The sequence below is a fragment of the Phasianus colchicus genome, chromosome 9 (genome assembly GCF_987193195.1).
Source record: "Phasianus colchicus chromosome 9, bPhaCol1.hap1.1, whole genome shotgun sequence".
Taxonomy (NCBI): domain Eukaryota; kingdom Metazoa; phylum Chordata; class Aves; order Galliformes; family Phasianidae; genus Phasianus; species Phasianus colchicus.
In genome coordinates, this window is record NC_143444.1 from 7,002,010 (window position 1) to 7,023,862 (window position 21,853).

Consider the following 21,853-nt stretch of genomic DNA (forward strand, 5'->3'; position numbering starts at 1 on the left):
CCATATACTGCCTTTCTTGTGCTTATCTTTAATGTTTGGAAAGACCTTAGGCTTTGGCAGTTGCGTTATTTTGATGCTTGCACAGAGATTAAGACAGTATTCTTATAAACACAGGTGGAACTGAGTTGTAAGAGGGAGGGAGGCTGCATGATTCATAGGCAGGATAGGAAGCCATATAGCTGGCCATAGCCACTCATTCTCCAGAATGCTCCAGCTTCTTTGCTGCATACCTGGTAAGTGCAACTGCATGCTTTTGGGCTACTAGACACTGACAATTTCTGGCTGGTGGTTTTCTGTCTTGTTTCCTGGTGCTGGAGGTGCAGGTTGTTGTGAATTAGTCTTTTTTTTATTGTCTGTGCCAATCAAGACGAGTTCACCTCCCACCTGACGACGTTGGTAAGACTGTGGTTTCTCACCATACAAAAGGAGCAAGCTGTGACCTCAGGGTGGAGTAGAGTTCCCTATTGGCACAGCAGCCTCAGCCCTGCTCTGCAAGAATCACTGGTATTTAGTTTGTTCTGAAAACAAGCAAGTTGAACTTCTTGTGGGAGTGCTACATAAAGCTAGCATTACCATGCACTGAAGCTTGCAGGAAGAGGGGAAGCAATCTGTGAGCTATTGGGGTTGGTGTGGCAACTCCTGCATGATCCCAGCAGGACTTTAAAAAATTGTGTGGTCAAGTGGGGATCATGTATTGGTTTTTTGTTTGTTGGAGGTGCTGTACAGTGAGTTTGTAATCTCGGTGAGAAAAAGGTCTCCTAGCTGTTTCTCTGCTCTTGTTGAAGTCTGTGCCCAAGGATGGGCAGTAGGCCTGAAAGTAAGAGTGCGGAGCAGCATGAATGAAGCTAGTATTCCAACAAAACTGCCTGCATTATTTTCACTCGTGTCTGTTTCTGAATTTGGGCAAAATGAAGCACTCAAAGTATTTGAGCAAGAAAAGTTGTTTTCATTTTCCATACTTGACCGCTGCATTGGTGGGGAAGTGCTTTGCTATCCAAACAGGAGCCCATGGGGCAGTTTACTGCAAGACTTCCTTTCTCCTGCCTCCTTGTTTCCTGTTTTTGACAATTTGTAGGAAGTCAGCATCTCCAAGTGGAGACGGGGCAGGGAGAGGTGGGTGCTGCAGCTCATGGTCCGCATGCAGTGTGTTTTCCTTGGCAGTTAATTCTTTTCAGATTATTTCCTCCTCCTTTGTAATACCTGCTAGTCATGGAAGTACAGCCAGCAGAGCTACAGCTGAGTCTTCATTGCCTGGGAAGGCTGATTTTTCTTACACAACCACAGAGATGCAGGTCTGACAGACATAAGAAAGGGAGGAAGTTATGCTGTTGGAGTTTTTTTTATTTGCCTGTTTGTTTGCTTTCACAGCAAGTATTTGTAGTTGTTTTTAGCATTCTCCAATACAGAGAAGTGCTGTAATGCAGTGGCAATTACAGTCCTCCTGGTTTCAGGGTTCAAAAATTACTCCCCATCTTTCTTTCATGCTGCTTTAAAAAATGGAAGCTCTTGAGTGTTTGGGCTGGATCTTCAGGTTTGTGAAGCAGGGGATGTTACTGGTCTCAGTGGATGGAGGATCAAGCCCTACACGTTGATCTCTTTCTTGTTCTCATCCATTCCTGAAGGTTTGGTATCTCTTGGATGTGTTTCTTCTTAATTTTTCTTTCAGTCTTAAAGCGCTAAATGTTTCTAGCTAATATGCTAGCTCAGAAATCCCCATCTGAAGTGCTTAAAACTCAATTCATTTCAAGCTGCCACTTTTACAACATTACTGAGCAATATTGCTTCCATATCGATCGTTGGCAAATCTGGAAGCGTGTTTTGATAGAGTTTTTTAATTGATTTTTGGTATATTTGTTCTTTTTTTCTTTGTTTGAAACACAGCTCCATGTTCTCAAAACATTATCAGTCTGTTCTTCCTTTTGAACACCCATTTTTCTGGTCAGAGAGGGAGAATATTTGAAGGTGTTCTTTGTGAACACATTCTTGGGAAAAGAAATCATCACTTGAAGACCAGCAACAGATACTAAGTCGTCTTTACATAATGTATGTTAAGTATACAGCTGGATGTATTCATACTTTAATAGAAGACTTTGGTTTACATAAGACATGTGGTCACAGTTTGGAAAAGCACTATGGAGTGCATGACTTTGTAAATAATGTCTTCACCCTAATTTGGAATTAAATTAGCTTAATGCTTTTAGAGTAGTCATTAATAGATGCTTACAAACTATCGTAGTACTGGCAGTATAACTTAGCTAAATCCCTTGGCTATACTGAAGCTACCTAACTTGGATTGGGGACAAAAATGTAATTATGTTGGTATGGAAAGGGAAGCAGAGGGGAGGAACAGCACGCAGCCCCATAGTTGCCTCATCAGTGAAGTTCTGAAAATGCAGCAGTCTCCCTAGCAGAGATAGCTGTGTCAGAGCTCCTGATTGCTGCTCCTTGGGTGGCTGTTTTCTGACAAAGGCAGAGCGCTTTTCCATGGCAAAGAGGGCAAAGGATGCTTTGACTTACCATGGCAGAGCTTCCATGTTGCTAGGTCTGACTTTGGGAACTGGCTTCTTTAGTTGATGTGCCCAGCAACCAAAATCACAATAATTCGCCTTCAATTACTGTTGTTATTTTAAGATCATTTGAGGCTGTGGGATGGTTCCTTCAGTGCCTACTGTCTCAGCTCTAGGTAGATCCGAGTTTCTTCTCTTACCTAGTGCTAGACATCCTGGTGACGTGGCTGTGAGAGTGGATCTCACTCACTCAGCTTTGATCTTCCTACTACTGTCAAGCATCCTCTTGTTAAGATGTGCCTTAAAAGCAGTTTACAATTCAGCTCCTTAGCAGGTAGCTTTATAGGGGTAGGGATTTGCTGCTCAGTTGCTATGAAGGCGAGGTATGAGCAGCCAGGGGTGGTTTGCCTGGGGGTTACCTGGGCATGGAAGAGCTTGATAGAGGCTAGGACCTCGCCGTTCCATTTAAATTTTCATTTTGGTTGCTGACCTGCTTGCCTCCAACCCCCTCTCAAAATTAAGTGTGGAAATAGCTTCGTGACATTATTTAAAATGTCACTTACACAAGAGAGCTCTTGCCTGTGTTATTATGTGCTGGAGAACTTCAAGGTTTGTTGTGCTGCTCACCTTCATTTTTTGCCTTCCCGTCCCCATTTATCCTCACAGGCTGTCAATGGGCCCAGCTCCTGCTGCCCCTCCATTCCTTACTGCTCCAGCAGGTAGCATTTGGGAAGTCCTGTACCCTGCTACCCCTGAGCTCCCACGGGCTTAATGTCTGTGAGCTCAGCTGGGTTTTGAAGGATGTACTCTGGAAGGTAATGGGATCACAGCATCATATTTTACCAGTGTAAACATCAGCACGGTGGCACGTGGAAGTTGTCATCTTCAGCTGGTTGTGAGTGCTGAGGATTCCTGGCTGTGCTAAAATCACATCATTAAGCAATCTGAATGATTAAATAGTAGATGGTAACGTGCATGTGTGGGCTAGCATGCTTTGCTTTCAGCAGCAGAACAGGCAGGCGCCCATCACTCCTACAGAAGGGCCATCCTGGTTGCTCTGCCCTGTTCCAGAGGGGCTCACCTGAACAGTGATCCTGCTCAGCTGTTTGTCATGGTGGTACAGCCTGGTTTGCTTATGTGGCTTAAGCTGGAAAGTTATCTGTGTCACAGAATAGTTGTGTGTCCTTCCATGGGGATTCCATAACGCAAAATGGATTGCTCGCCCTTATCTGTCCACATTGCTCTTGAACCAGATTACAGCGTGCTTAGAGGCTGTTAAGTTGTGCGACTGCTTCTCCAAACAGTATGTTATTCCTATTAGATAGGCATTTAAAATGATTTAATGCAGAAAACAGCACCTTTTGTGTCTAGAACTGACGTTTTTAGGTACCTGGCAAGGTTGCTTTAAAGCTGGCTCGCTTGTGCTGTCCTGTGGCATTGAATAGGATTGAGAAGTTATTGGCATTTTTGTGGGGAAAATGACAGAAATAACTTCTAAAGGACAAGTGCAGAGGTGAGCCTTGTTCTCTGGTACGTATGACATTGATCCAGGAGTTGGAAAAGCGGATGTTTATTGCATCTTGTGGTTTTAACAAGTGCTGCAACCTCAGGCAAGCTTTTATACATCTCCGCCTGCCTGCTTTTGGGGAAAAGAGCATTAATATTGCCTCTGCCTACTCACCTTGCCCCCAGGCTGAAGGAAGAACTTCGTTTTTCAAGTACATAAGCAGCCTGTCTTCCTTCCCTTCTAAACTGCCTGCATAAGATTTCAATAAGAATGACTTGGGTGTGCATTCTCTAATGTATATTGCTGTGAAGAAATCACCAACTGACTATAGCAATATCCATCAATCAGCCCATCAGTCTGTCCCCAGTGCAAGCAAGATCCATTTTTCCTTTCCTTGTAAGTGCCTCCTGCAGAGAGCATTAATACATGATGATTTATAACACCACTGCTACTTTGTGCTTACAAAGCATCCGCATCAGAAGGCATCTGTGCTCTATTATTTGCATATATTATGAATGATCGTTTTCTAAAATTCGCATAGAAAAAAAATGAGTACTCGTCTTTCTGTGTCGTTTCACTTATCAAGAATGCTAATTTTTAAATCCATGGGATAGCAAAGCTGCTTAGCATCATGGGTTTCGAAATCAGAACTGTAGGAGGGTGACATTTCTGACAACTGCAAGAAGGAGCAGAAGCCCATTCGCTGGTGGTAATTTAAGGAATTACCAGTTGGGGATGTGCATAGGTTTTAAGTTGTTAGTATTTATATAAGAGGTTCAAAAATGTAAAAGCTTGCTTTAAATTTCAGCCTCGTGGGCTCATCTGCCTTAGGGCCTCAGGGGTGAGGGAGGTGAACCCCAACTTTTTAATGACAGAACCTGCTGTTCTGTAGGCTGCTTTTGGAGAACAGCAGCCTCTTGAGGCAGTTAGCTGCTGCTTCTCCCCGGTTGTTTTATCATCACTTTGCTGGTCTCTCCCACCTTTCTGTACCTTTAGGCATCAGTGAAGGATGCTTTTACATTTTGCATGCTTCCCCTCTGGTTGCTGAGGCAATTTGTATCTATATTTGCATCACTTCTACAAACTTTTTTCCAGCGTAGGTCGTTGTCACAGCGTGGAAACATAAGGTATGTTTTGAATATTCCCCCTGTGCTTATTTGCAGCTTCTCTCAAAGCCCAGCAGCCCTGGCAAATTTGAGTAAGTCTTCTTGAAGGCTTTTGGTAAGCTCTGGAGCTCACAACACCTGCTGTAAGGTGGAGAAAGAGAAATTGAAGAAGTAATTCAGTGCTGCTTCTGCCTGTGGCAGGCTTTAATGGGAGACCAATACTACTCCCCTTCTCCAGTCCCACAGCAAGTTTCATCTTCCTTGTTTTCCCTACAGCAAAAGGTTTCAAAATTAAAATCGATGCTACAGAGGGGTTTCAAGGTATTCCTGAAGTGATTGTTTGAAACCAGACACTGTGTAAACAGGGGGAAACTTCTGATACCAGAGTTTGATAATGGGGAGTGTTAAAGCATGGAAACATGAAGCAGTGCCCAGTGGTTAAGAGATGAGGCCAGATATATTCATTCCTGGAGATCTGGGAGCACGTTGCTAACCACACGTGCAGCTCACCATTGGAACAGTGTGTCAGGGGGACGGGCGATGCTGATGCTTTGTCTTTGCAGTGTCTGTTGAAATCAGATGTCCTTTTTTCTGATGTGCTTTTGTTCAACTGGAAATAATGCAGCAAATGGAGGAGAGCCCCTGGGTGATGTCCTCGAGGTGTTTCGAGTCGGTCAGGTTAGATGATGTTAATCATGACGTGATCCCCACACGTTGCCTCAGGAATGCAAATGTCACTGTGTGCCTGGGAATAGCTTGGGTGCCTTTTCATTTCCCACTTATGTGTTATGCACTTCAGCCTGGCTGAAATCTTTGCTGGCCCTGCCTCCATTTTCTTACCCTGTTTTCCACGCTCTCATATCTTCAAGTGCTTCAATAAGCCATTTTCATACTTGATGGTTAATATCCTTACCCTCTTGACATGAGCACTTGTGATGAATTGAAAGGGATGCGTAAAGCTGGATCATGATACAAGGTAAGGCAGCTGTGGAGGAAAGCGTGTGCCCAATCTGCACTCCTAGAAAGGACAGAAAATTCATGGGAGTGAGAAGCATTCATAGGAAATCAATACTCTTAACTTTGTTTTCCCTACAACCTCTTATTTATGAAAATGATAGATAACATGGCAAACTAAACCAGCTTTTAGTGCAAGGGCTGTCAGCATTTTGGGGCACCAACTTGTTTCACAGAAAACTAGAAGGGAAGAGGTAAAATTCTTTCAAGTTGACCAACTGGATAGAGAAAAACAGCCACCTAATCCTCGCTCTGAGAGCTGCATTTAATTCTATTCTTATCACAAGGAGATTGACGTCATCAGTTTGCACATCCGTAACTCAAAGAAGATTCTGCTTGTGGAAGTTGGACAAAATGTCATCCTCCTCCACACGCAGGGAAAATGTGTTGGAAAAGCTTGCTGTCAAAACAAAAAGGTTGGGTTTTGCATTGGTGGGAAAGCATATTTAGAATCATAGCATTACTTAGGTTGGAAAAGACCCTTAGGATCATCCATTGACCCATCCCTACTGTGCCCACTATCTCAGTGCCATGTTCACATTGCTCTTAAATACCTCCAAGGATGGGGGCTTAAGCACCTCCCCAAGCAGCCTGGTTTTCAATCTATTAGATTACACAGGCAGTATTTCTGTTTTTTAAAACCTTCTGTCCGCTTTCAGGGTTGGATGTGCACTTTTCCAGGGTGACCAGGGGGATTGCTCAGCTGAGCATCTTGCTCCTGCACCGTCGGTCCCCCATTCCCTCATTAATTGTGCATTCTGTGCAGCATCTGCCCTGCTTGGCAGGTGTGTTATGAAAATATCTGTCCTGCGCAAGCAACACTTTGCTACAGTTTGTCTAAGTAATTGGAATTCTCTTCCCTGCTGGGACTTCATAGCTCTTTTTTCTTTTTTCCCCTTCGTTGGTTGGTTAGTAACTAATTCTCCACCTTGCTGATCTAATGCTTTTGTTGTTGTTTTGGCTCGGGATTTGGGCAGGGTCAGCACGTGTCCTACTTTGCAACAGGGGATGGCAATGATATGAATTCTTTAAAATAAAGGCAGTTTCAGAAGCTGATGCACGAAAGGCACTGTCTCTTTAAAGAGCGCAGTTTGATCTGAGCATCAGCTCCATCCCCTGAGGACAAAGGCAATTTTGATTTGTGGGGCCCGGGAGTCCCTCACTTACCAGGATTCGTGTCTGCTTCTGCATGTGGAAACCTGTAAAACGCTCTTTTGTGTGGAATAAATCATACCCTATAAATCCCATGCAATTAAAAGTGCCCTCCGTAAAGTCACGATGGCAATTGCTCGGCGCAGGTCTGTGCAGGGCAAACTCGCTGTCTAGACAGAGCAAGATTATTTTCCATTTCTTTAAAATTTAAAAGAAAAAAAAAAAAAAGAAAGATAAAGGAGAGAATGGACTGTTAGCACTGCTGCTTCGTGAGCTGCTGTGGGCAGTGCCCCCTCCCCACCACCTTCGCAGCCCAGAGAGGAGCGATTCCCCGCGCCGTGCTGCCGGGCGGAGGCAGATGCCATTATTGCCGATCAATGCCGCCATGCAGGAGGAGGGGAGAGGGAGGGGTGGGAGCTTCCTCTTCCCAGATTGATCAACCTGCCATTGCATGAACAAATGCATTGTAAGAGAGGCTGGGGTGCTGGTATAATAGCTGGAGCACGGAGGGGCTTGTGAGCAGGGGAATGCTGGCTCTTCTGTAGTTGGGGGGGGGATTGGAATCATTTTTTCTTTTAGCGTAAAGCATAAAGCCTGAGCCTACAAACAAAGCCAACACGGGAGGGGGATGGCAGGGATACAGCACACTTAGCTGAGGAGCTGTTTTGCTTACTTATTTGAGCTTTGTCAGCTCTGAAATCTATTTTTTTTTTTTTAATTTAAACCGATTCCATCATAACCTGCGACCTCCTTTGGATTTTCAAACCTTGGTTTCCCCGCTCCCCTTTTTTGCCTTCTTCTCTGTTCCTGCCTGAACTGAAAGCTGACACAAAGAGACAACAAGTGCAGATCCCCCCATGCCTGCCCCAGCACTATGGGCCGTCAGGTGCGGGGCTGAGCGCGCAGGACAGGACTGCGCTGGCGTGTTGTCAGTGTAGGCAACAACTGGAGCACTGGAATCCCGAGACCACCCGCTCCTCCCCGCCCTGCCTACCCTGCTCCGTTCACTCGCTGTTGTCTGTATGGAAAAGTTTTCTGGCTGGAGAATGAGTCTCCTTTCTCCCGGCGATGTGGCCGAGTGGCTGGATAGCAGCACAGAAGATGAGAAAAGCCTTCTGTCGTTTCTCGGTACGGTAGGGTGCTGATTGTTCTCGTTTTGTTTACATTTGACTGGCAAGCCATTACTGCTTTCAGTGGCATTAATTTCTTCACTCCTTCAATTACCAGATGTTAATTCTTTGTAAAAGCTTTTAAATGATATGCAGTTATTAATTAAACCAGCTTAGAATCTGCTTAAAATAGTTGCGTGCGCGCTGGGCAAAGGTCAAGCTGCAACTGGGCAGTGCCATCTTAGTTCAGCACAAGGTCTTTTTTGGACTCTGAAGTGTTTCTTAACAATGGGTTTTTATCCCTCTATGCCATCTGACCACCTTATCCCTGCTTTCACTCCACTTTACCCTTTGCTGTCAGCTTGCCTGCAATTTCGCTTCCCAACCGCGCGACGCTCGGACGGTAAATCAAAGAGGAGACTTTGCTGAAAGTTTTTCCTCCAAAGAGAAATGCCTCGATGCATTTGGAATAAAGATCTCAGCCAAGGGATCAGATGCTGCTCTACTCTAGAAATTAGATCTAGGGAGCGCAATCAAACAATCGTGTGCTCTGTTTCTGCGTTCGTACGCATCAATTTAACTTTATTCAAGGAGGAAATTGAAACTGCTCTTTTATTTGCAGTCCAACATAAATACCAGCAAGAAGCTGAAACCGCTTTCGCACAAAGAAGCTGATTATTGTTTTGTTTTTTTTCCCTTTCAGCTATTGGTATTTCAGGCTGTTGGCATTTGTTTTTATTCTTTCCATCTCATCTCTGCACATCATTCCATCTCTCTTCCATGTTTCGTTGTTCTCAGGATGCATTCTGCTTCTATTCTGCTTTGATAATGAGAAAGCCTCATACGCATCCTCCTTTCCCTCTTGATGGACTACTTAAAGTAATTTATTTGCTGCATGTTTTTATTTACTTTTGCCACGATACAGTAGTCACCATTATGGATCTTTCACAGTCTAGGAGGCAGCAGCCCATCTAGATGTACTTTTTCCCTCACTTTTGTTATCTCCATCCAGATTGCCTGGTCCTGGTGTTGCTGTGCTCTTTCCAGAAAGCTGGATTTACAGTATTTCCTCTATGTCAGCAGCTTCAGAGAGGTACAGAAGGTGGGAGGACAGTAAGCGCTCCTGGAGTCTGTCCGTGTTTGCTATTTCCTGTGTGCTGAGGCCTTCTTTGGGAATACTGTATTGAATGTGAGCTGGGACAGGAGCATGCATGGACTGACACCAGTGCTGTTCTTCAGGGCCTGCTTTCCTGCACCAAGAGGCCCTTCTAAGCCTCATCACAGAAATATTTATTAACGTGGAGTTTGGAGAGTGTCACAAGGTGGCATTTTTTTTTTTTTTTTTTTTACCTCTTTTATCTTAAGGAGATAACAGCTCCCAGACACTGTCTTAAGTCCAGAGCCCCATTAAAGGTTCACTGACATCCCTCAGATATCTGCTGTCCGTGGAGATCTTTCTGTTTGTGTGTCCATGAGAATAACTCTTATTGCTGAAAGGTGAAATGCTGCCAGAGTGAGCAAGAGCTATGGTCACTCCAGCTTCTGTCCCACTGAGGGGAATGGGGAATAGCTGCAGAGCCTTGATGCCCCCAGGAGCCAGCCTGTGTGAGAGCATCCCAATTACCAGAGCAAAGGCTTGCTGCTTAGAGAACACCTTGATTCACAGCCCTTTCACAGAGAGAAAAAGGATCATTTCTGTAAGATGTGGCTCAAGGCTGTTGTTTAATAACAAGGATAATAAATATTGAAATCATACTAATGCGTGTCTAAGTCATAAGCCTCTCAACAAATTACGCTGCGGGAACAAGTTGCCATGCATCAGTTGATCTGTGTTAATTGTCTGTGTGCAATCTCTCTGCAGCAAACACAAGGTAATTTAAATTAGCAGGGGCAGTCCAAGATCGTTAGGAGCTAACGAGGGCATCAGCATCTCCAGGTCATGCGTGGTGTGCTCCTCGTATCTGGTTATGCCTTGGCACAGCAGTCCTGCCAATTTATACTGCTGTGCATGGAGTCAATTGGTGAAGGAGATTTCGAGGCTGATGAAGGTTAAAGAAAAGAAAAAGGGCAGCCGTTCCAGCTTTCATGCAGAGGACACGTTGGACAGCTAGGGGCACACGTATGTTTCATTTCTGACTTGCATTTGTAGAGCTAGAGGGTTTTTTCCTCCGCCTCAAAGTGAGTGCATCAATCTGATAACAGCTGATGATGTACTCATGAAATGCCACGTTCAGTGTCTGCAGAACATTCTCCATAAAGGGATTGTGATAGTCAGTGCTTGAAAGCCAATTTTTTTTTTATCTTCTGTGATATTCTTGCCCTTTCTTCCAGCTTCATCTGTGCGTTCATCTGCTCTGCTTGTTATGTCTTGTCTTTCAGACTGAACTCCTTGGGAACCAATGACTTAACATCTTGTAAGTGACTCAAATTGTCACTTGCATTGCTTGCTGTGCACCTTCTGAATTGGGCTCTAATTCGGTTTCATTTTTTCAGATGCCAAAGCAATGCAGGTGTCTAAGCAACAGAATTACCTGCGTGCACACTAAAAATCACCCGGATGTTTACCTGGATCATCTTGTCCAATCGACTCGATCCTCAGTGATGCATAGTCTCTTCCAATGGACTGGAAGAGGTTTTGATCATAACTGGTACCCAGTAGTAGTTTGATGGTGGAGTTCTATAGCAAGTGAGCTTCTCTGGGCTTCCTTTCTATTTCCCTTTCCAGCCTTGGTGGCTTTTGTGCAATTCAGTATGCTGTAACTGTGGCTTTGTTGTATTTTCTCAGACATATCTTCTCTTGGCTTTTTTCTTCCTATCTAGTTATCTCAATAAATGAGGAAGAGCTATCGCTGCGAATTTCACTTTCCTCCTTTAAGTTGTACCTGCTAGAATTTACATAATGTGTTCAGAGCACAAGACCTCAGATTGAATACAGATCATACTCTGCATTTGCTTTTAGCCTGGGTTTTTACCCAGGCATTTAATTGTTGTTATAACGGTCTGTGAGTTGGGCCCCCGTCTGATTGTTTTCCCCAAGTGAGTAAAACAAGATAGAAAACGTACTCCAAGATAAAACATGAATGGCTTTATTTATTTTTATACGAGGCTTGCTGTTTCATTAGGCAGTGCTCATCTGAAATATGCTGCTTGGGCTGCACATATCTCCTGATGCCTGCTTGCTTTCTGCTTTTTATTGCTACCTGTAATTTTGTTGGCTCTTAGGCATTTTCACCGTGGTAGAAGAAATGGTAAGTAAATACCAACTGCACCCGACGAGATCTCCTTCTCATTAGAGCTGTCATTTGAGCGCTCTGAAACAACCCTAAGGGGCCAACGAGATAAAAATAACCTCTTCTGTTTTGATGAAGTTGTGGATGCCATGATGCTACACTCCATTAATATGCTGCACACACTGCATGCGTGCGTGCACGGAGATAGATGTAGGTGTGTGAGGTGAGCCAGCCACCAGGGCTGAACAAGCACCTGCATTACTTTTGCCCTGTGTAGTTGCAGCTCGCCATGAAAATAGCTAATAAAAACGTCATAGAGCAGAAAGGCTGCATCTCTGCTCGGCTGCTCGTTTGGCTGCGCAGCGAGCTCAACTTCCAGCGTGCTGCCTTTGTAAAGCAAGAAACCAGCTCTGTGTTCCTGTTGTCTGTGAGACGAATATTGCATCCCAGTGGTTTGTCTCTGTAGTAAACCACTCCGCTGGTGGTTACCTATATGAATAACATCTTCAAAAACTCCAGCAGCAAGCCCGTAAGCGCTTCAACTCTTCCAAGCAAAACTTGGAACCCCTAATTTCTCAAAGTGTGTTTGTGAAAGAAGTCATGAGTCACAACAAGTCAAGTGCTGCAGGGTTTTATTGTGTGTTTGCATTGTAGCTAGTCTGTATGACTAATTGGCCTTTTGACAGAGGAGAAAATAGTGCTGGAGATGGCCTTGAAATCCTGTGTGTTCTGGTCTGTGGCTGTGGCTGCAGTAGGGCAGCCTGGTAAGAGGCCTCTAGGCATTATTGTATTCTAAAATGTAAAGGAAGCCGTCTGTGCAGACAGGTTTTGAAAACAGCATGGCTGTTTTCACCTTTAAGGTGAGTAAAAAGAATAATCAATTACCATTTTCTCATAGGTAGCTATGGAAAGGGGGTGAAAGTATTGGGGTGGGTGCTTCTTTGGTCCGTGTCGGCTGGGGATGTTTGAATGCCACTGCACCTGAGAGGCAGTCTTTGCCTATAGCTAAGTAATTGGTGGCATTGAACTGGTTTTGTATTTTTCAGATGCTTGTAATTAAGCTAGACTCGAGAGGCGGAATGAATTGATTCTTTTTTATGAATCACATTCTCTATTCCCTCCAGTCGCAGACCAAAGCGCTGTCATATCAGGATGTGCACAGATGAAAAAAGGAAGCCCCAGTCCCTGGGATCCTGCTGTATCTGCCTTTTATTCCCTTAACCAGGAGCTCGCACATCAGCAGTCTGCCCCTTCCCGGCAAAGGCAGCACAAAGATTTCAGAGAAAGATACCTGCAGAATGAACACAGGCACAGATTTTCTTGTTTGCTGGACAGTATCTTTATCTTGGGACTTGCTGCCGTGGCAGGGATGGGATGCTCTGATGTTTGCCGTGACAGAGACCACGACCAGCCCCTTATGAGTAATGACAGATAGGAGCTGTGCTTGCCAACATGCTCACCCCTTCCTGGCATCCCTGGGTGGATGCTTGGGGCTCCTTCCAGCCCCGGCGCGTGGCAGGGTCCTTCTGTGACCCACGGCTGCTCCATGGCTCTGCCTTTGGGGTCAGCAGGACCCCTGCAGGCTTTGTTTCCATGACCTCGTTTACAAGGTCACCAACCTCATTCTTCTCACTCTAACCCCTGAGGATGTTCTTTTGTTCCTGATTGTTTTCCCTGCCCTTCTCCAATCCGTTTCTAATTCAGAAAAATAGAGATGGAGTAGCAAACACCATCCTGCAAAGCAGGGGGGTTTATTTCAGCTTTCCTTCTGCCAATCTGCAAAAAAGCTCTTTACAGTAGAATACAGATTCCCAAAGCATTGTAGCTTTGGGTTTCAAGTGACCAGAGCACGGAGCAGTGGGAAATTCAGATGGAGCCAAAGAGCCACGTCCTGGCTGGAGGTCAAGGAGGCAAAGCACAGTGAGCAAAGCAAGCTGGAGTGTGGCATGGGAAGAGCAGTGCAGTGCAAATGGGTGCAGAGAGCATTACCTGCCTGTGTCCCTGGGCACTGCCCTGCAGCCATCCCAGCCTGACTGACTCCTGGGACTAATGCAGCACCAAGATGTTTATTTGCATAAATGTTTATTTGCATAAATAATACTGCAGATCACCAATAAGCCAGGTGATAAATGAAAAGCGTCCCATAGGGATGTCTGCAATTCATTGGTTTGATGGAGTTTTCTATTTGAGGGTGGAAAGGGGAAGAGCTGTCTGCTTCTTTTTTCTCCCCCAGAGATTGAGAGCGGATGAGGAGAGTTTCAGAGTGTTTATCCGTAGAAACGATGTGATTTAGCTGTGGTCCTGGTCCCTGAGAGCGAGCAATGCAGAGAGCGATTGTGATTTAATACTGAGCCTAGGAGAGGTGCATTGATTTTTACAGCAGGTGAGGATTATGCAAGAACAGCCTCCAGCGCTGCCTGTGCAGTCAGGGAGGGAACCATCTCATTTTTTGCCTGCTAGTGACAGTATAGATTTGTATTTACTTTTTACACAGCTCAGCAGAAATACCGCTCTATGGGCATCACAGCAGATTGCCGTTGGTTGGTGATTTTGAGTTAACCTGTCTTGACAATTCTGCTGTATCTGGGTCCTGTTTTGTCCTGGGGACGGAGCACGTTGTCAGTTTGTTCTTGCTTTTTGGAGGAGAAGGGAAGGTAGTTGCATTTTTAGGTTGTTACAGGCACCTTGTGGGCGTCTCGCTTTCCCTTTCCCACTCTTAGAGCGGCAGAAACTCATTGTATTGATGGAGCCTTGTTTCATTGGCTGAGAACCTGCATTGCTTCAGGATGTGCGTGGAGGGAGGAGGGAGGTGAGGAGAGCCAGCAGGTCCCTGCTGTCACTTCTCAGCTCCTTCTGCTTTGAACACCGACTTTTTGCTGAGCTCCCCCCACCCTGAGCGACCACCTCTTGTTGAGAACAGGGGAGCTTGGGCTCCGGCTTTCATTTATGACTCAGCAAAGCTAACAGGCTGTGTTAAATTACCGAAGCGGCTTTGATGTGATTTCCTGTGGGTGAGGAGTGGAGCAAGCCAAGCCTATTACGTTTCTCATTACTAGTTGATCTAAAAGGAAAGGTGCTCGCCTTGCTCCCCAGCTCCGGCTGCATACATCACTCTTGTTTGCTTTCATTACGTTTACAATGGGAGCAGCAGAAGCCGTCGTTAAATCCTACATAACAGAGCTCCCTTTGGGAGCACAGCACTTCCAGGGCAAGGTGTGCTTAGGGAAAGGGGGATGGCAAGGAGGAGCACATCTGGGATAAAGCCTTCCTTGGGCCCGGGCTGCTGCTGCACACCAGCATTGACCCCACTCCAGGCATTCTGTTTCCTGCGGTGCCCAAGGGGAATCAGCCACCCTCCAGCACCGGGATGGGCAGCGCCCAAAGCTCAGCACCAAGAAATTGCCCCGACGCTGCTGTGCTGACTGGGATGCAGCAGAGCTCCTGCCCCATCCCTGCAGCCAGCAGCTCTGCTCTGCTCTGCCCATTCTCCGGGGACAGCTGTGCCATGCCCAGCCGTGTGCTCAGCAGCTCAGTCCCTGCTGGTGGTTCCGAGCTGAGTGCTGGAGGTCTCGTTGGTTAAGAGAGAAATATCTCAGGGTGAGCCACTGCTACTGCAGGGTCCGGCTGTCCTCGCCTCTCAGAATGCTCCATTTTGTTGCTCTCCGAGTATCCAACGGAGATGCGTGTCATAATGCTGCTGAAATCAGTTGGCTGTTTCGAGGCATCACGAGCAGTTGTGTCGCCGAAGGAGGCTTCTCTCTCCTTTTCTTCAGTGATTTTGCCACTCAGCTCCCGTGGCACCAGCTGGCTGCCCGTCTCCGCACAGCTTCCTTGCTGCTCTCAATCGGGAGACGCAGGGAAATTTTCTGTAACGGAGGGAAGCCGGCAGTTGGGCGTCTGTTAATAGCCTGAAAGTAACTAATGAGGATGTGCAGTCGGAGCGATTGATTGAATAGCTGCAGTCCTGTGCTCCCTTTTCACTTGCTCTCTCCCTGCTTGCCGTGGCAGGGAGGGGGAGCGGAGCCCCGGCGTTTTTTTTTTTGCTGTGGAAGTAGCACGGATCCCCAGGGCCGGGCAGCCAGAAATGGAAGTTTAAACCATATCTGTCTCCTGGAAGGAAAACAGCAGGAGAAAGAACGCCGCTGTCTGGAGTCACGCTTTATTCCTCTTCGTTAAGACTCGGCATTTAACAATGGACTTTCTGCTAGGAAGTAATTTTCTCCCTCCCCTCGCTAGGATGGTTTGTGGAGCTGTGTTCCTTTAAGTCTGGTGATCGAGCCGGAGATGGGCAGCACTTGTGACAAAGGTATCTGTGTGTGTCTGTGTGCATCTCGCTGTGTATCAGAACCCACGTACGTATGGTGCGTGTGCCTTTGTGTGTGACATTTTGTCAGTGGTGTGCATACTTTGTGATAACAAGCCAACAAACGTATATTTTTTTAACGAATATTTGTGCTCATCAGATCAGCCTGCGTGGATTTAAGATGCTGAAGTCGTATCTTAGTAAGGTCATATTGCCAGAATGAGAAGTTGACCTATTTCTTTCTATCTGCAGAGATATATGCTGTATTGCCCGGGCAGCTATGCGTCTTCTGGTGGTTGTGTGGTCCTGCCAAGTTGTGTGATCACAGGAGACCAAACTTTGACCTTTGTCAAAGCTGTGACTAACGCTGAATTTCCTGGTGTCTTGATTTTAGTTATCAGTAAATGAGCGCATCGCTTATGTAGAAAAGAGGAATTTTGTTTTTTTTCTGGGTAGCATCTCAGAAACAGTGATATATGTGTGGGTATTGATCTTCACCAGCGTTTTTATTGCCTCTTGCCTCCAATCAAGCCAGATTCACAACCTTGAGTCTGTCAGTGGAAATGCCATTGTAATTTAGGAGGTAAATAAGACATAAAAACTGGGTGAGTGTAATTCAGCAGCCCGGTGTGCACTTGAAACTTTGCTGAGGCACAAAACCTAACGGATCCCCACCCCCTGCTCCCATTCACCACCTTTTTCTGTTCTTCCTCAGAGGTCCCAGCAGAGAGATCTCCTCGCAGACGGAGCATCTCCGGGACCAGCACATCTGAGAAAACCAACTCCATGGATGCTGCAAATACCTCTCCTTTCAAAGTATCGGTAAGTGTGCTCTTCCTGCAGAGGGGGAATTGTGCTCACCGAATAGGAGGAGATTCAAATATCAACAGTGTATAACTAGGATCTGAAAAATTATTTTCAGTAGAGCAAGAAGTGTTGGTATATCTTGTGAAATACCGTGCGTTATCAGTGAGATTTCTGGTATACCTATAGATTGCTTCTTTTCGTTGCATTGATCTAACGTTGGAAATACAGAACACCAATCTCAGTGTGGGCAGCAGGCTATATAAATACCTGTATAGCTGCTGCCAGGGATTGCATTGCATGCTTGACTAGGCAGAAAGTTGCTTTGGGTAGGTAATACTGTGTTGTTGTACCCTCAAGTCAGTGAGCTACATAGAAAACCAAAACAGCTTTATAGTTGACTTGGGAGCAGGTGAAATCTCTGCAGGTGTCTTAATTGCTCTTTATCTCTTCAGCTTTTGTTACGAGTTCAGTTGGCTGAGAGTCTGCATGAAACATTTTCAGCTGGTGTGGATGTTCTTGCCAGTGTCAGCCTGTGGTCAGTTTAGCCAGCAACACAAAAGCTTTTTTATTATCAGACCGAGGGCAAACGCCGCAAGTTAAAATGAGAGGCTCAGTAAGCCTTTAACAATAGGTTCTCATGATTTAAACATCTAACTTGAATATTATCTACTTTTTTTGCAAGAAATCTGTCTCTTTTAAAACCTGTGGAAATAAGTTACCTAGAGAACTTTATTTTTTCTTATATTCTCTATAGACATGGGTACCATTTCTGTGTCTCTGTGTAAATTCGAGTCTTGTTTTAAATAACATTCATCCACATTTAAGCACATTTCTTAGCCTGCCTTAGATATAAATGTTGAGTTTAGATTGACTTGTACGTTGTATCACCTTTAAAAATGAAAATGGGAATTAAAAAACATCAGGTATGAATTTGTTGAGGGCTATTTAAACTATAAAGGGGTTAAGTCTGATCAGAGTGTATAGACTATATGTCAGATTTATTGGAATTAAGAAAGGCAATAGAGCAAAGGGCTGTTTCACAGCTCTTCCTGACTTCTGTCAATGGGTGGTGAATGTTCTGATGTCTCTGTTGGTTCCTTTGTAGAGCCATTGAATAATACTGATTGGAAAGGACTTCTGGAACCCTCTGATCCAACCCCCTCCCCACAGCTAGACTAACTCACATCAGGTTGCTGAGGGTGTTTCCAGGCAGGTTTGAAAAGCCCCTAAGGATGTAGATTGGATGCTTTGCTGGGCAGCCTGCTCCAATGTTTGGTTTCTTATTTGAAGGATATTTCTTTTGTAGAGGCTTTCTTGTTGGATTGTAATTGGAATTTCCAATATCTATTGAAAGACTAAGCATCACATTTTAATCTAGCGAGAAAAATAACTGAATTAACAGATGAAACAGAACATATTGCTTAGCCTGGAGGAGAGAAGATCAGGAGGGAATCTTCACAATGTGTACAGGTACCCGATGGCAGGGAGTAAAGGAAATGGACTCAGGCTCTTCAGAGGAAGGGTGATGAGTACAATATGAAATACAAGGAATTCCACTTAAATGTAAGAAAAATCTTTTTTTTACTGTGAGGGTGATCAGGCACTGTAACAGGTTGTCTAGTGAGGTTCTGAAGTCTCCTTCCTCAAAGATGTATTCAGAACCTACCCGAGCACACGGTGCTCTTGCTTGAGTTGAGCTCTGAGATGGGGGCTTGGACTAGCAGTCTGCAGAGGTGCCTTCCCACTTCAGCTGTTGTGAGATGCTAAGAACCATCCATCACTTCAGTGATCTCTTTTCTGGGTAGTGCTTCTCGAGGCAGAAAGGGCCTCGGTGTGGTTCCATGTGAAGTTATCACAAGAATAGTCTGTTATGTCAGGTTCTGAGAATTTTAATCTGAACCCAAAGTCCACACAGCTCCAGGAGGACTTCTGAACTTGGAGGGAAGGCCTGGCTGTTCCCTTCCTTGTTTATAAGAAATTCTCTGTCTTCTTTGTCTTCATGTATAAGTCATTGCTTTGGCCTGTAGGTGTACCCATGTGCTATGGTTGGACTCTTCACCTAACTGCAAGCTGCATAACCAGGGTGTTTGGTTACTATCCATATTGTTGTTGTTGTTGTTTTCCCATTTTTTGCTTGCTTTTTTAAATTCATCCTATCTTTAAGTAATGTTTCTTAGTTCCCACTTCCTTTCAAAATAAGAACTTTGTGGATTGTTCCTCATTTCCCCATCTGTTTATTGTGCTATCTAGGACTTTGGCTAAGGGGTGAGGTAGTGGCACATGGCTGCATTTCTTGGGCATAAACCAGGAGACATCTAGAAGCTATTTGTGCCACGTGTAGCTGCTCTGTCTGTCTGGCCACCTGTATACCCAGAAGCATAATGCACCCTCCTGTCTTTCTCACAGGGATGGAGCTTCTGACTTGGTAGGTTTTGTTCTGAATCGTCCATTTACGTGTTGTTACTCCTTGGCAGGTTGTGGTGCAGGTGGGGGCTGAGATCACCCACTTTTAAAACACGCCAACTCCGGATCTGCTTAAAAGAGCAAGCTGCAATTAGAAGTCAGGTTGCTTAAGAATACAGATGAGCTCAAATCAAAACTGCAGAAATAATCTACCCATTAACCCTGTGGAGTGGTTATTGCAGATCTATTGAGTGGATGACAGGACAGGAGAAGAGGGCTCGCGTTTCTTTGGTTGCTGCCTCCTAAACTCCCCAGCTCTCAGAAGCAGGGAGGGCATTTGAACGCCTTGTGGAAGTCTCAGACCAGTGGTCTGGGAAGAGCTTTAACTGAAGGATGGAAGTGGGACCTGTAATGGCTTTAAAGGGGTTTGTGCGAGGTGTCGTCTGCGTTTGGCAGTGGTTAGTCGTATGCAGAAAGGAAATGAATAACACCAGAAGCTGCAGTTTTGTTTCTCCGATTGCTGACACCTGCTCCATGGGTTGGAGGGCTGCAAGCAACTGCAAGGTAGTGCTGTTTCGATTCTGTGGACCTGACTCTGTGCCATACCTCTTCTTCTCCCTGCTTCAACTTCCTCACGGAAAGCAGCTTAAGGCAGGGGACAGCTTAACCTTCATCCATACTGATGAAGAATTATGCTGAGACTTCCATAATAAGTTGCTTTTACAGCTTTTTAAGTTTGCATATCAGTAAAGCTATTTAAAAACCATCTTCTCAGTCGGGCAGTGGCTTCCAGCATGCTCTGTGCCATTTTTTCCCTTCAAACACCAGGCTGTGATACTCCCTCAGAGCGAGGCATCTGTTTTTTTAATACTGCTAATTGGCATTTGTTTGGCATCTGGAATTTGGATTCATAACAGCGTAATGGCCTTTAAGCAAACGTTTCCTTGACGAGACATTTTTTTTTTTTTAATGTCTTCAGTGGCAGTGGTCAAGGATGGATTTATTTCAAGGAGCTGACGTGTAAAGCTCAGGAAATTTGCCTTCCAACGTCTTCCACACGCACTGGAGGAAAAGAGAGAGATTTACACTTGGTACCCTCACTTCAGGACCAACCACTCATGGATCAACATAAGAATGTGCTTTTTCTGGTTCCGTTCCACCTAGGGATGCACAGCGCGCCCAGCTGATAGTATGCAACACATGCAGAGATGGGAGCTTGTCCTTTCTCTTCCTTCCCTGCTTCCCCAAACATCATCCCCTGCAGTGACATCAGTCCCTATCTGGGTTCACCTGTGCCAAGTGCCACGAGACAGTTTCCACCATGTCTGTGCCACGAAAGGCAGGAGAACGGAGAGGAGAAGTGTGTACGCGTGCTCTCTCACATTCAGACAGCTGTGTGCTGTTTATAGAGATTCATATATAGGAAAACTCATCTTTTTAATAATGGATCTTACTAGATTGAGCAAATAGGAAGACAGACGGAACTGGCTCAAAGTAGGCACCATGACGCATAGGTGGGCGAGAAACCAGCTTTCCCTTCCCACGCACGCTATGTCCTGGCAGTGTCTCAGTCTCAGTGCATCCCGTTCCCTACTGCTGCACTGCCGGGCTGTGTTCTCACAATTTGCTCTGCCATTGTGCTGGAGCTGGGGATGGTTTCAGGCCTCCTGGCATGGCAGGGTGGAGGGCTGTCAGTGAGCCGCCCTTCAGGCTCACGGCACGCTCTCCAGTTTGGCTCTTTTGGATAGGGTTGTTAGGGAATTGTTTCTACAAACAATATATCATTTATGGTTATTAGTAAAATAAAAAAAAAACAAAGAGACAAAAACCCACAATCTTTGAAGTAAATAAAATGATTCTTATAGAAATCCTACATGAGTATGATGGGAAGATTGATCCTTACTGCTTGCCTTCCTTGTTTTGCTTTCAGTCGAGAATATAATTGGATCTATAGGAATACAGCCTCTTTGCTCTTTAAGAGTACTGCTAAATGGAACAGAAGACAATGCAGCCAGCCTAAGTGAAGGTCAAAGCCTGATGAGATCTCGCGGCTGCCCAGCCTCATCTTTTATGCAGTCAGCAAGATTGTTGCTTCTCCCAGGCGCTGCTCCGCTGCCGTCATGCTGCCAGGTTAAGACAAGCCATCTTCCCTGGCCATGTGACTTGATGGCCTACAAGTGCATATTTTTAATTCTGCGACAGCTCCAATGCAGAGATGGGGCTGTTGATTTACATTAATGTGAGGCATCGCAGCATCCTTCATGAAAAAGCTGCTCAGAACTGTCCTCCCTGTTGTAAGATTAACATTTCTCCTTCCTCCGCTCGCTCTGTCTTTCCTCACAATAACATGTTTGTTTAAAGCTGCTTTAATCTTCTGCCTGATGTGTTGCTTTAGGTTTGCTGGCCATTATTCCACAGGTCTGTGTCTTCAGGGGAGAAAATGGAAGTTTGGCTTTCTTGCCAGGTTCTCATCCGTGCCTTTATTCTGGGATAAAGGCCCTTCAGATGCTCTACAACCTTCACAACAGCTTTCTGCCCAAGTGGATTTGTCTGTAACATCAAATTGTTCAGGATCTGAGTGGCAGATCCGATCTGGGACATTGTCTGGTGGACCTCAGCTGCAGGAACATTGGATGTAAACTTGACTTCATCCAATTCCCCTGTGATTAGTGTAGGGGCACTATGAAAGTGGTACCTTTCACACCTGGTTACATC

At 45.3% G+C, this 21,853-nt stretch overlaps 1 protein-coding gene across 14 annotated transcripts in view; it reads left to right on the forward strand.

The window, feature by feature from the left end:
- RASAL2 (RAS protein activator like 2) overlaps positions 1-21,853 on the forward strand; it is a 149,504-nt gene that overhangs the window by 91,299 nt on the left and 36,352 nt on the right. For 12 of the 14 annotated variants that reach the window (XM_090145985.1, XM_031595566.2, XM_031595567.2 and 9 more), the window contains exon 4: positions 16,644-16,750. In XM_090145985.1, coding sequence (XP_090002111.1) covers positions 16,644-16,750 — 107 coding nt within the window. Of the gene's footprint in view, positions 1-7,665; positions 7,753-13,809; positions 15,932-16,643; positions 16,751-21,853 lie in introns of those variants that run through there. The other 2 variants (XM_090145992.1, XM_090145991.1) reach the window with 2 other exon arrangements.